The sequence below is a fragment of the Cnephaeus nilssonii genome (assembly GCF_951640355.1).
Source record: "Cnephaeus nilssonii genome assembly, chromosome: 7".
Lineage (NCBI taxonomy): Eukaryota > Metazoa > Chordata > Mammalia > Chiroptera > Vespertilionidae > Cnephaeus > Cnephaeus nilssonii.
In genome coordinates this window covers 91,836,663-91,850,713 of record NC_137078.1, presented here as the reverse complement: position 1 = coordinate 91,850,713, position 14,051 = coordinate 91,836,663, and the positions used below count along the sequence as shown (strand labels likewise).

The following is a 14,051-nucleotide window of genomic DNA, read 5'->3' as shown; positions in this document are numbered from 1 at the left end:
CAAACCGAGTGACTTAAAACAGCAGCCTTTATTTAGCTCACGATTCTGCGAGTTGGCAATTCGGCCTGGGCTCAGCCGGGTGGCTGTTTGGTCTTGGCTAGATTCCCGAGTGTGTCTGTGGTCAGCTATGGGTTGGCTTTGCTGAACTTCACCAAACATTCTCACGTGTCTGAGGACTCAGTGGAGACGACGGGGCTGATGACTCTGGTCCAGGTGGGCTCCCAGCCTCCGGCAGGCCAGCCAGGCTTTTTCTCATGGCGGAGGCAGGGATCCTGAGAGAGTCTAATGCACTAGACCTAACGCCTAGACTGGGGAACTGGCAGACCATCAGTCCCACTACATCCTATCGACCAATGAAAGTCACAAGCCCAGTTCAGAGTTCAGATTCAAGGGGTGGGGAAAACACTCTACTTTGTGATGGGAAAAGCAGAGTGTCGCATCGTGAGAGGTGAGGGTACAGAGAGGCGAGAACACTGGTGCCGCTTGTTGATGCTCTCATGCTCTGCCTACTGAGAGGTGACAATGGCATCAATTTTCTCTCCCCTGAGCCTTTTCGGAAGGCAGAACACGAGCCAATGAGAGACAAGCTCCGAGTGTGCCTCAAGGGTCCATGGCGTGTGTGCCGAGACCTTGCTCTGCTCACAGCTAGATGTGGACTGTGGGCCCATTCCCCAAGTCCACCCTGCATCCTGATCTGGGGGGGGGAGGAGGGCGGGAGGGAGACTTTAGGGAAGATCCTGGGGCCTCTTCCCTCCTGGGAACTTCCCAGGGTGGGTGTTGGGGACGTCTCTCTACACTGTCATCTTGTTTCATTGCCTCCCACCCCCTCCTGCCATGGGAATGTGTCACTGATTTGTGTATACACTATGGTCTGTCTCCCTCCATTGAATGCCAGGATTTTGTCTTTGTTCTCCAGCCCTCTGGTGCTGAATGACAAAGGAGTACCCCCCAGCTGGATGCTGGCGGGTGAGCTGCAGGGATCGGAGCCTGTTGGGATGATGGGAGAGGGCTTCCCGGAAGCGATCCTAGAGCAGATGCTGACGGACAAGGTTTCCCGTGCCCCCCTAGCACTGGAGTTTACGCCTGCCACAGCGGGGCCGGCTCAGGAAGAACTGCTTGAAGTTTCTCTCGTAGGTGGGCAGGTTCTCTTTGAAGCAGTATGCAGATCGCTTGTCGCACTCGCAGGCCCTCAGCCCACAGAGGCAGCCGCCACCAGGACCGGGGGCACACTCACCTGCGGAGAGACAGAGGGTCACTGGGAGCTCCCAGCTCACGCCCGGGGTTTGGGTCTAAGGTTTGGAAAATAGAGAGCTCGCTGTAAGGGGTCAGGGGTTGAAAACAGAAAAGGGAAGTCACTTGGAGTCCTTTTCCTTCGGACCCAAGGCCGGATCACACCTGGACATGTCACAAGTACTGGCGTAAGGAGCAGTCTAGAAGGAAACAAGAGACGTGGGGGAGTGGGGGCTGCATGGAGGGGCACCCTGAGTTGGTGCACCTGGGCCAAGGTAATGGACCCATTTCCTCAAAACTCATCTCATATTTCCAACCCCTTGCTTGACATCTCGCGTGGACCTCTTAGGCATCAACAACTTAAGATGCCCAAAGTGAATTCACACTGTAAGCGCTCCCTCCGCCCACCAAGCCCGCCTTCTCCCACACTCCGGGCTCGGTAAATGGCATCACCTCCTACTCCAGCCGGAAAGCTAGCAGTCAACCTTGGTCCCTCCCCTCCTCTGACTTTTCACATCTAGTCCACCAGCAAGTTCCATCGATGTCCTCGTGTTTAAAATGTCACACGCTGCCCGCTTCTCTCCTTCTTCTCAGCCACCATCCCAATCCCTGTCATCACCAGCTCTTTCCCCCCCTTTCCCCCCCCCCCCCCCAATGGAAGGAAACAAGCAGGAACCTTCTTCAAATGGAGCCTGGATTAGGGTCACTCTCCTGCTTAAAGCCCTGCTGTGGGTTCCCACTATTGGGGGAAGACATTCCAAATCCTTGCCACGGACTTCAAAGCAGGCTTGCCCTGATCCGGCCCTCGCCAACCCCTCCATCCTCACTGTCCCTCGCTCTGCCACTGTCCCTCTTCTCCAGGCTCACCGGTCTCTCTATGGCACGTGTCTTGCTCTGTCTGGTCCCAGGGCCTTGCCACTCGCTGTCCTCTTTGTCTAAAACAGTTCTCTCCGGGATCTTCAAGTGGCTAGATCCATCCCCATCCTTTGGGTCTTGGTCAGATCTGCCCTCGTCAGAGAGCTCTCGGTGACCACCCGACCTGAGGCTCTCTCCAGCCACTCTCCCTCACATCCTGCTTATTTCATTGGCTGTATTTTCATACCTGGTACTTCTCTTATTTATTTACTTGCTTGTGTCTGCCTCTCCTCAACAGAGTGTGAGCTCTGTGAGGCTGGGGCTTTGTCTGTCCTGTCCACCGCAGGGTCCCCGGCATTCAGAATAAATGCTGGCGCAGAGTAGGTACTCAACAAACAGTTGTTGACTAAATGAACAAAGCCTCCATGGGCCTTTGGGATCAAGTGTCTGCCCTTTGGCTGAATTCATCGCTAGATGGAGATCTTCTGTTTATTAGTCAGAGCTGTAGTGTTGTGTGTGTGTGTGTGTGTGTGTGTGTGTGTGTGTGTGTGTGTGTGTGTGTGTGTGTGTATGAGAGAGAGAGAGAGAGAGAGAGAGAGAGAGAGAGAGAGAGAGAGAGAGAAGGGGGATGGTAAGGCACAGATTTCTCTTTCTAGATAACCCCACCCAGTTTTACTCTCTCTTTTAAGGGAAACATGGAACTGACAGCTCAGGATAGTCTCTCATTCCGTGAAATACGCTTTCACAAATGAGACAGAGCAAGAAGATCCACATTCCTGCCCGGGGCTCACCAGGCCGCCTGCCAGGCCTCTGATGCCTGCACCAGGCCTCTGCCCGGTCTCTGAGTCCTCTCCCTGGGCGCTCCTGTTCAGTCTCAGGGCTTTAAGTACCATCTGAGCACTGACGACTCTCCTGCTCTCAGCCCAGCCCAGAGGGCTCCCTCGAGCTCTAGACTCCAATACACTCGTGTCCACTCGACGTCCCTCTTGTTGTCTGACAGGCATCTCGAACCCCGCATGGCGCATGACAAGCGCTTGCTGTGTCTCTGGAGTCTGCTCTTCCCCCACCTGCACAAGCCCAGAAGATGACACCGTTCTCCACGGCTGCTCAGGCCGAGAACCTCGGTTCAGCCTCTTTCCTTCCCGCCCCACGTCCAACCCATCCTCAGGTCCTGTCAATTTACCTCCACAACACACCCAGCACCTGACACTTCTCTTCGCCTCCACATCGTCACCCTGATCCAAGCTGTGGCGACTCTCTAGTGCTACTGCAACAGTCCATGAACAGTTCCCCCTTTTCTCCCCTGGCTCCCCAACTTCTCTGCAGTGGCCACAGTGATCTTTCTAAAGCAAAACGAGTGCAGACCACTCCCTGCCTCAAAGGATCCAGCAGCTTCCCCTGCAACAGAAGTGGAAGGTGAGCTCCTTGCCCTGTCCCCCACGCCTCCCCTCCCCTCCCCTCCTTCCTGTCTCCTCTGCTCCCCCCCGCCGACCCCGCCCTGGCCAAATGCCACGTCCTTAGAGAGGTCCTCCTCAGCCACCTAAAGTGGCCATCCTTCCTCCCCCTGCCTTCGCCATTCTTTACCTCGTTGCCTTGTTTTAGATGCTTCGTAGCACTTGTCACTGCCTGAATGTACCTTTACTTCGGACTATTTTATGATCTGTCTCCCTCCTTAAAGGCAAGCTCTTTCCAGGCAGGGAGCTGATCTTATCATTGCAGGCCTTCCGCCCTGAGCATGCGTCAACATGCCATCACTCCTGCTGCTGCCTCACTGGCTGGACTTATGCGACCTGTGGGGCAGCGAAAGGAGCCCATCCCAGGGATCAGGAAGCCAGGTTCTCGGTCCTAACCTGCTGCCCGCATGCTCTAAGGTCCGGGTGCTTCTCTCCAAGCCTGTTCCTCAGCTTTCACATGGGGCCAAGCATACCTGCATAGACGAATGCTTCTTCATTCATTCACTCATCGAACAAGCAGGGATTGATTTCTACCATATGTCTGGCCTTTGTCTAGGATCTGGGGGTACAGGTCTGAGTGAGCAGACCCCAAAGTGCACACAGCTCCAGGGGCATCCTTCTCCATGGACTCTGAGAATGAGTGTCCCCAAACAAGACACACTTGCTCCCTGCTCTCCAGGAACTCACATGCTATTGGGGGGATAGTTGACGCAAAAGTCAACGAGAGAATTTCAGGTGGAGACAATTGCTAGGAGAGAAAAATGGTGATGTGTCGGGGAGTGGAAGGGTGGTGAGGAATTAACTCAGTAGTAAAGGAGGAAGACCTTTGCAAACAACACATCCCAATGGCTGCCAAGTTCACCGTTCCCCCTTTGGCAGAGGGAGAAGTCCCCTTGGCTGCAACTGGTCTCTGGTCTCTGCCTCCCACGGCTAGGGTCCTCCTTGCACAACATATGCATGCATGTGTGGGTGAAGGGGCTGTCACCAGGGCTGATCTTCAAGTCCCTTGCAAATGCCAAGTACTTATGTAAGCCCACTCAAAGGAGGGATAACCGCAGGGCAAATCAGCCCCAGGGCTCTGGTTACAGGCCTATCTCTGCACTGATCTCCTAGTGACATTTAGAGACATGGACAGAGCAAGCCGTTTTTCTCCTTTCCCTCCCCGGCTCTCCAACTGCATCCCAGAGCAGCCACTGGTTGCTAGGCAACCTGGGACTGGGCTTGGGGGCAGGATTTCAGAACTGGAGGCTGGGGAGCGATTAACCCTTGGAGGGCAGCTCTTTGAACTGCAGTGTAACTGGGGTTGGGGGGGGGGTGCTTTTATTCTATAGAGGTTCCATGGCTTTAGCTCAAGGAGATGCTTCAAAGAAGTCTCTCCATAGTAATAGAGAAAATCCCACAAAGTAAAGGGGAAAAGAAGATGGAGATGAAAAAAGCAACTTCTAAAAGGAAGGGCACCTGCTATGGGCCAGAGCACTCCTTACAGGGACCTCAGGAAGTGCATATTATCGGCTCCATTGTACAGATGAGGAGCCCAAGGCCCAGGTGGTTTTGCAATTATCCAGCCAGACGGGGTGAAGCTGCGATTCGGACCCAGCTCTGCCTAGCTCCAAAGCATTGCTCTCCCTGGGCCTCTCAGCCGGGCACCCAGAGCTAGAACAGAAAGATCTGGGGCATCGGCCTTTCTTTGCCCCCTGGGCCAGGGCTGGGCATCCTGATGCGTGTGCTGCAGACAGCAAGACGCATTTGTGTGGTCTCCCATCAAGTGCACCCATCACCCTCCCGACAGCCCCCTGCCACTGGGGAGGGCAGTGTGAGGCAGGAGCACCAGCTCTGGGGTCAGAGGACCTGGGTCCAAAGCCCAACTTTCCTTTCCCTGGCTGTGTGACCTTGGCCATCTCACTTAACCTCTCTGAGCCTCAGGGTCCTCCTGGATAATGGGGAGAATAATGCCCACCTCAAAGGTTTGTCATGGGGGTTCCAGGTGCTGTCACAGACGCTGTTGTTGTTATTCCTATTTTATGGATGAGGAGATGGAGGCCAGAAAACCCAGGCCAGGCAGTGTGTTCCAGAGCCTGGGGAAACCCAGGACTCAGGTATTATAACCCTGCCTGTGGCTTGGATCAAGCCTTTCTCCTCCCTGGGCCTCAGCCTCCCTGTCACTACGATGAAGGGTTGGTCTGGATGGTCCCTAAGGGCGCCTTCAGCCCCAGAGAATACCAAGAGAGCAGGGCCCGAGGCGACCTTGCTCAGTGCCCCTGGTCCCTGGCACAGTGCAAGTGAATGAAGGTCCATGGGTCTCCCTTAAGGTCTCAGCACCTATAGCAACAGACCCTGGATTAGAACCCAGATGGCCCAGGTCTCGGCCCTGTCCCAGGAATCAGGGCCTTGGCAAGGTGGGGTAAGGACGCGACGGGGTCAGCCTGGTACTCACTGGCTGGTCAGCTGAGGAGGGGGATGCTGACATCCTGGTGGTGACAGGGAAGTGTCCCTGCATGAGAATTCTCTGAGCAGGGCTCTGTCCTCTGGGAGCCCTGATCGAGTTTCAGGAACAACTGTCCAGCTCCCAGCCCCTGCCTGTACCTCCTGTCACCACTCAGCATGTGCCAAGCAGAGGACAGTTCGGCATGCCACCACCTGGGGCTCCAGCCTCCATTCCCAGTCACTCTCCTCTCTCTCCTCCGCCTCCTGGGGTCCTGGGCTGTGGCTCGGATCCCCACACAGGAGGCGGAGAGGGTTGCTAAGGGAGCTTCCCCAGGTGTGGAGTGCCCAGGCCAGCCCTCGTGGGCACAGCCAGCCCACAGCAGCCCAGGGAAGAGGCGTGGTCTAGGCCTGGGACTGATGGGATGGGGGGCGGGGGCACGGGGGGGTCCTTTGCAGCTACTGACGTTCCATTTTCCCTCTTTATCGGGACATCAGAGGAGAGGGCTCCTTGAGTACATTTTCTCTAAAACTGATGCCTTTCCAGCCATTTGAGATAACACTTGACATGACAGATGGTAAGATCAAGATGAAAAGAGGCGAGGAGAAACCAGTGAGAAGACAGACAGCACGACAGCGAGCCAGGCTGAGAAAAGAGCTGGGGGGCATCTTTGTGGTGTGCCCCTCCCTCACCAACCAGCTGCCAGGCTTCTCCCCAGCCCTGCCCTACATCCCTAGGTGGGGCCTAGAGGGGTGGGAGGAGGTGGTCAGAAACTTGGTCTGGCCTCCAGAGGGCATCAGAGGCCACAGCCAACAATACTTTGGGGGCAACCTTCTCCCGCTCCCCCTCCCCTGCCCTTGCATGAGGCCCAATCCCTTCCCATCTCCTTGGACATGACCTTGGGGTCTCACAGAAGGGACACTTTGCTTTAGGCCTGAGGGTGGTCATGGCCAGACAGCTCCTACACAAGAAGTCTCCTTAAACTCACATGGAAAAAAGGGGGTTCTCTCCCCATGGACCATGTGCCTGGTCAGGTGCTGTGGAGGCCCAGAAGCAGACGGAACTGAAGCTGGCCCTCCCGCGGCAGGGGTCTGAGCTCCCAGCCCACTGCGCTTCATGTCTCACCACCGGGACTGGGGAGACTGCACAGTCTCAGTCCATCTCGGTGTGTCCTGAGCCAGAACTCTGGGTGGGGGTACTGAACACGCCCTATAAGTGGGGAGATGAGGGCAAGAGAGATAGGGGTTCCCTGACCTCAGGAGGAGACACGAACTTGAAGACACACTCACAGCTGTGAAGAAACACGCAAGGGAAGGAAAGGGGTCCTGCTACTCCACAGGCCAAGGAGGAGGCGTGTCGCACACGCGCAGGGGAGGTCACACAGGGAGTGGCATTCACGAGGAGGCTATGGCCCAGGGCTTCCCAGGGTGCTGCTCTTTAGACTGAACTTGCCCTACACACAGCCACGCCCCAGCAGCCCCAGCACATCCCCCGAGAGATCAGGGCCCCTCCCCACGTGCTGGACACTCAGAACTTGCCCTCCTCCTTGAATGGCCTCGACGACATGTGAATTCCCTTCCCTCGACCCTCCTATTTACTTGTGCGTTGCCCATGGCACCTATCACAGTGCTTGGCATGCCATACCCCTTACCCTATATCTGTTCCACTGAAAGACAGCTGAGCTGCTTCGTTAACTCACGACAGATGTAAGGAGGAAATTGCAAAAGCCAACATAAGCTCAAGTCAACAACTGCGTGTTGAGCGCATTACTACACGCACTGGCTCCGCGCTCCCAGAGGGCGCTGGGTGTAGCCGAGGGCGGGAGCCACCAGGAGGAACCCAGCAAGGACTCCCAGGAAGCTCTGGTTCTCGGACTTGCCACTTGCATCTCAAAGCACTTGGAAAAGTCTCGCTCCCTAAATGTTCTCTGGGTCCACGAGGAGGCGGACATTAAGGGAAGGCTCAGGTTCAAAGACATTCCCCACAGAGAGGCTACTCACAGACCACGGTGCTGTTGACGACGTGGAACTGGTAGCTGCTCAGCAAGGGCTGGCAGCCCAGCTGCTTCAGCTTCTCATAGCAGCAGTCGTGGGCCAGGCAGCACCTGGGGGCCAGACCAGAGGGGGAGGGGCTTTACCGTGGGTGGGCCCTGGGCGCGGGGGGTGTCAGCTGGAGGCCCTTGGTGCCAAGGACTCACCTGCCTCCTCCCCCCCGGGACAGGAAGGCGCTGAAGATAAGGAGGTAAACGAATGATAATATTAAAAATAATATAAGTAACGCTCACCATTAGCGAGCCCTGTCCGGTACCTAGCCCATTAGCTCCTCACACTAACCCTAGGAAGTGCCCTCACTGTCCCCATTTCACAGGGGGAGGAAATGAGATTCGGAGGTGAATTTCCCAAAAGGACACAGTGGAAAATGGCAGCTCCGGACTCAACTGTAGTTCTGTGTACTCATTCATTCATGTAATGATTTTTTATGAGCACCTACTCTATGCCAAGCACTGAGGAGGCAGTTGTCAGCAAAAACACATAATGCTTTAGTGCTTGCTTTCATGGTGCTCAGAGTGACGAGGCGGGGGCTTGAGGGGGGCAGAAAGGGAGGACATTTGAGGTGAGGAAAAAGCTGGGGGGTAGCTCACTTCTTCAACCAGTGTAGAAGGGGCAGGGATGCAGAGACCTGGGACGGATCTAAGACGTGGAAAAGGAAGTACTTCTGCTGATGCCCTGGGCCAGACACTTCAGTCTTCCCCTCTCCCCGTCCCTGCCCACAAGCAGGCTCTCAGCCACCGGTCATCTTTGGCTAATAGTCTTATTTCTCATCTGCCTTTGAACTTGGACAAGGAGGGCACAGAACTTCAAAGGGCCCAGACTTTAAAACAGGCAAATTCTTGTCCAAATCCTGACTTTTCCAAACTGGTCCTCGGATTCTCTCTCCTGGAATACGGAATTAGGATTGGGAGACAGTGGGTCAGTCTTGCTGCGCCCATAATCCTAAAAACTGGGGAGCTGAGAGAAGGCCACGTTTGCCGTGAGAATTGAAAATGTTCCTAGAACTCTGAGCAGGCCTGACTCCGTAATTTGCAAGGCCTGGTGCCAAATGAAAACACAGGGATTTCCAGATGGTGCAGGTCCTTGGGAATGCGGCACGGGCCACACGTGCAGGAAGCTGGCCCTGATCTTCCGCACCTTGAGTTAGTTCTCCCTCCAATTCCCATTCCGCTTTTTTCTCACCCTCACCTGAACTGGTTTCTGTTACTTGCATTGCGGGAGCCCTGATACACGCCCTCCTTCAAACAGATTTCAAAGCAAATGAAATGCGGGAGGCCTTGGCGCGTCTGCACTCACCTGTCAGTGTCGTCCACGGGGGTCCCCTTGCCCCCGAGCCCACAGTAGCAGCCGTATCCATAGTAGGAGAAGAAGGCACTCCGCCCTGTGATGTGCTTGACCATCCTCTGAAACTGCCAGAAGCTGCTGTGGGTGGGGGCTACCACTGCCAAGGAGAAAACCAGGAAGAGGAAACAATGCCACGAGAGCCTGGCATTCGGGGAATGAGGAGCCCCTGCGCGTGGCGCATCGGCACGCTGGGACCATCGGCCCCTTTCATGGGGAAGGAGACAGGATCAGATCTACCGCAGGGCACAGCTGGCTTCTTGCTTGTCCAGGATGGGAACCCAGTTTCCGTGATGTTGAGAACATTGACAACTACAGTCTTCCCCCAAAGTAACCCCCTCCTTCCACCCACCGCAGAAACGTCCTCAGGCCTGATGTTCAACATTAACGGGGAAAGTTCAAGGCCAGAAATGCCAATCCCTACACATATCATAGAGCATTTACAATCTCACAGAAGAAGCAAAAGACTTAAGCAGGAAAGATAACCTCATCCATTTTGCCAAATGGCAAATACACATGGACCCAGCAATTTTTACTTCTAAAAAATGCTTACAGAAGTCAAGGGAAATATATATGTGTGTGTTTGCTGCAGCATTATCTGTGATATCTGCCCTGCCTAGCGTGGCTCACTTGGGTGGAGCGTCATCCTGTACACCAAACGGTGGCGGGTTTGATTCCCGGTCAGAGCACACATACCCAGGCTGCGGTTCAATCCCTGGTCAGGGCGGATGTGGGAAGCAAGTGATGGATGTTTCTCTCTCACATCGATGTTTCTCTCTTATCAATAATAATAATAATAATAATAATAAGGAAACTACCCACATAGCCACTGACAGGGGATATAAACTATATGATGTCTTGAAAACATACTACTTTAAAATTTTTTTATTTTATTATTATTGATTTCAGAGAGGAAGGGAGAGGGTTAGTGAGATAGAAACATCAATGATGAGAGAGAATAATTGATCAGCTGTCTCCTGCACGCCCTCCACTGGGGATCAAGCCCGCAACCCGGGCATGTGCCCCGACCGGGAATCAAACTGTGACACGTCCCCCCACCCCCCTCCTCCCCACCCCCGGTTCATAGGTCAATGCTCAACCACTGAACCACACCAGCCGGGCAAAAACATACTACTTTTAGTAGCAATACCTCTAGGCAATGGGATTGAGGAAGTAAGTGGAGAGAAAAACAGGCAACATTTTATTTTATATATTCCAGGATGCATTTTCACTTTTATGCTGTATTATTCTCTTTTATGAGGCACAGGCCTAATTTTTCTGTTAAAATGTGTTAAATATGTGTGTGCAAAGTCTTGGAGGATAGATACCTAACTCTTACAAATGGTTGATCTGGGTGTAGGAAAAGGCTTGGGGTCTGGGAGGCATGAGAGGGGTCTTTATTTTGTTACTCTCTACTCACTTATTTTACTTTTTAATTACATGCATATCTTAATTTTGCCATAAAAATAAAGCATGAACTTGAAGAAGAAAAACAGAGTGAGAGGGTTTGGGGAAATTTTCCCAGGAGCCTTCCCATCTCATACTGAGATTTTGGATATCTTGTCACAACGCACCAAGAGGGGCCAAAGCCTGGGGGTGGTCACTGCTGTCCAAACGGCCCCCACAGAGAGGCCAGAACCTTCTGGGCACACCACGGGGTGCGGAAGTGGCACTGCTGGCACATGGCCCCCCCACACCATGATCTTGAAAACTGTAAAGTCCACCGCTAAGAGAAAAATGAGAACCCCATTTTGACATTTTTGACTTAGGGACCCAAAAGTTATTGCTCCACCGCTGAAACAGATAGGAAAACAGATTTAGACAAATCTTTATACAACTAATCCAAGAGTCGAAGAGTTTCACCTCAGGAGGGACCGCCCCACAGACACAGACACACAGGCGGGGGGACAGCGCCCCGGAACTCGCCCGCTGCTCCCTACTTACAGCAGGATGTGAAGACCACGAGCACCCCGAGGACCTTCATTCCCGAGGGGACCAGGGGGTCCGAGGCGCCGCGATCACAGCTTCCTCCGGTCGCCAGGGGGCGGCTAGGTGAGAGCCTGTTCGGGGAGGAAATGACCAAATGAGGGGAGTCCATGTGGGGGCCAAACCCCATCTGCAGGGCCGACGTTGGAAGGCCTCAGAGGAGAGCCCAGAGCAGAGAGAGCTCTTTAAACCTAACCATCTCTAAACATGATACTCTTTCTGGTAGTGAGACCTAAATATAAAGATAAAGAAGGCTCCAGTTGTTTAAAAAGCGCAAGTTTTGTGGTTTTTAAACATGTCTTTCTTTGGCAACACTATCCCTTCATCTTGTTTTTTCTTTTTCTTTTTCTCTTGAGGAGTTGGAATTTCTTCCATTCCCAAGTTTAAAGGCATGTATGTGGTCCATGACGGAGATCCAGCTTGGGAAAGTCTAGCCCTGTTTGCAAGGTAGATAACCCCCCACCCCCAGACACACACACACACACACACACACACACACACACACACACACACGTTTACCTTCCTTGATGCCCAGGTATCTTATTCATAAACTTAGCCCCTAGGTTTCCTCTCCTTAAAGTGAGACTAAAAATGCCTATGGATCATCTCCAACATTTATGAAGAAATTACCAAATGCCGGTGCTGTTTTCTTTGAAGGCTCCCTGGGTATTCCATTATTTAATCCTCAGAAAACCTTGAGCAGCTTCACCATCATTTTAGAGATGGAGAAACGGAGGCCCAAAGAGTTTGAACAACGTCCTTGCTCTCCCAAGGCCCCTGACAGCACAGACTCATGGGGACCAACTGAAATAATGCAGTAAACCTGCTTTGTATTATCAAATGCAGCGACAGGTAGACACGCCCTTCCTATTGCTATTAGCAGTGGTGATGGTGCCCACACTCAGCAACCTTCCCACAGGACAGCAGAGAGAATGGGGGCTCAGTGTCCCACTTCGTCACAGGGAGCCCCCTGATCAGTCAACAGCTCTCTTTAAGTACAAGTGGTCTCTGTGCGCCCATCATAAATCAAGCTAAGTCTGATAACGTCAGCACCAGGAGTACGAACAATGGCTCGGGTGAGCCTAGAGCAGTGGTCAGCAAACTCATTAGTCAGCAGAGCCAAATATCAACAGTACAACGATTGAAATTTCTTTTGAGAGCCAAATTTTTTAAACTTAAACTTCTTCTAACGCCACTTCTTCAACATAGACTCGCCCAGGCCGTGGTATTTTGTGGAAGAGCCACACTCAAGGGGCCAAAGAGCCGCATGTGGCTGGCGAGCCGCAGTTTGCCGACCACGGGCCTAGAGGACTTGGCAGGTGCAGACCTACACTTACACTTCGTGGCGAGGTTTGCCAGGAAAACTCCTAAACGAGGGTCCTGCTGTGGAGCCGGGGCGGGAATCAGAGTCTGCTATTCTTGCCCTCTTCGGCAAAATTCTGGTGGGCGCTGCAGGCCTTGGCCAGGCCTGGTCCCAAACAGCTTTCATCGCAAATACTCTGCAGGACGTTCCAGCTCTACGGGCTGGCTTCCTTTTTCTCTTTTGAGTCTTAAAAAATAATTGTGTGATGGTTTAGTCCATGAGGAAGGGGCTGACATTTTCAAATGAGCAGGTGATGGCAAGGAAACAGCACAGACTCTTATTGAGCACCAACTATGTGCTTTTCTAGTGGCATAGGATTCTGGCCCAAGCAAGGCTGCTGAGCTGGTTGGAGAGACCAAGTGGGTAAATACAGACCAAAAGCCCGATGTGGGGAGAAATTCTGTGTTTGGTTCTCCATTGTTTCTGGAATGCTTAGCCCAATCTTTTCAGGGCTGGGACCTGCCCCTGACACTCCCACTCCCTGAGAAATGCCTCTGCTGTAGGGAACTGTCTGGTTCAAGGTTATGACCCCTCCTGGTGAGGGGGTAGAAGTAACCCCTCGCCAATGCCTAGCTCAGGTGATGATTTAAAGGGCCGTCCCTTGCCTCCTTCAGGACAGCTCCAGAGCTCCCCAGAAGACAAGCTGAGGCCTCAGCAAGTGCCCTCTGTGGGTCAGCTTCTCCCTCTGTGGGTCAGCTTCTCCCTCTGTGGGTCAGCTTCTCCCTCTGTGAGTCAGCTTCTCCCTCTGTTGGATCAGCTTCTTCCTCTCTCTCCCCAGTCTTGCCTTGCTCACTTCGCGGCTGGTGTGTCTCCTGGTTGTCCCCCAGCAATGCACTTCTCCGTCCCAGCATCTGTGTCCAGGGAGGCCAATCTAAGCCTGGGTAGAGTGATGAGCATTGCTCTATGGATTGTACAATAAATGCCTTTGAGCTCAGAGGTAGGAAAAGTGAATTCACCTCCATAAGGAGGTGGCATTTGAGGGGGCCTGGAATTACCTTAAATTTGCATTCTGCTCCTATATACTCCTCTACAACCCCACCCATCTGACAGTTGAGAAACCAGGGCACAGCGAGAAGTGACCTGAAAAGATCCACATAGCTACCAAGTGGCAGGGCTTAACCTCTGGTCACTGACGCCACCCAGTGCTTTTTGCACCTCACCAGACCCCTGACTAGACCTCTTGTTTGTGTAGCATTTTGAAGGTCACACAGCATTTTCACAGACACTGACCTTCACAGCAGTGACTTAGGCAGGACAGACATGGTTCTCTCCATCTGACGAATCATTGTTGGAGTTTTGAATTGTGCTGAAACAAAACCAGGAGGCCTACAGACTTGATGAAGGGCGAA

General features: G+C 53.3%; 1 protein-coding gene across 1 annotated transcript; it reads right to left on the bottom strand.

Annotated features, from left to right (window-relative positions):
- Positions 1–1,007: 1,007 nt before the first annotated feature.
- On the bottom strand, positions 1,008–11,337 carry PLA2G2C (phospholipase A2 group IIC; the record flags this gene model as incomplete). Its single annotated transcript, XM_079778189.1, has 4 exons — positions 1,008–1,234; positions 7,962–8,065; positions 9,309–9,453; positions 11,298–11,337. 4 exons carry the CDS (start codon positions 11,335–11,337, stop codon positions 1,065–1,067), a joined length of 459 nt encoding a protein of 152 aa, XP_079634315.1. The 3' UTR covers positions 1,008–1,064.
- Positions 11,338–14,051: the final 2,714 nt, after the last annotated feature.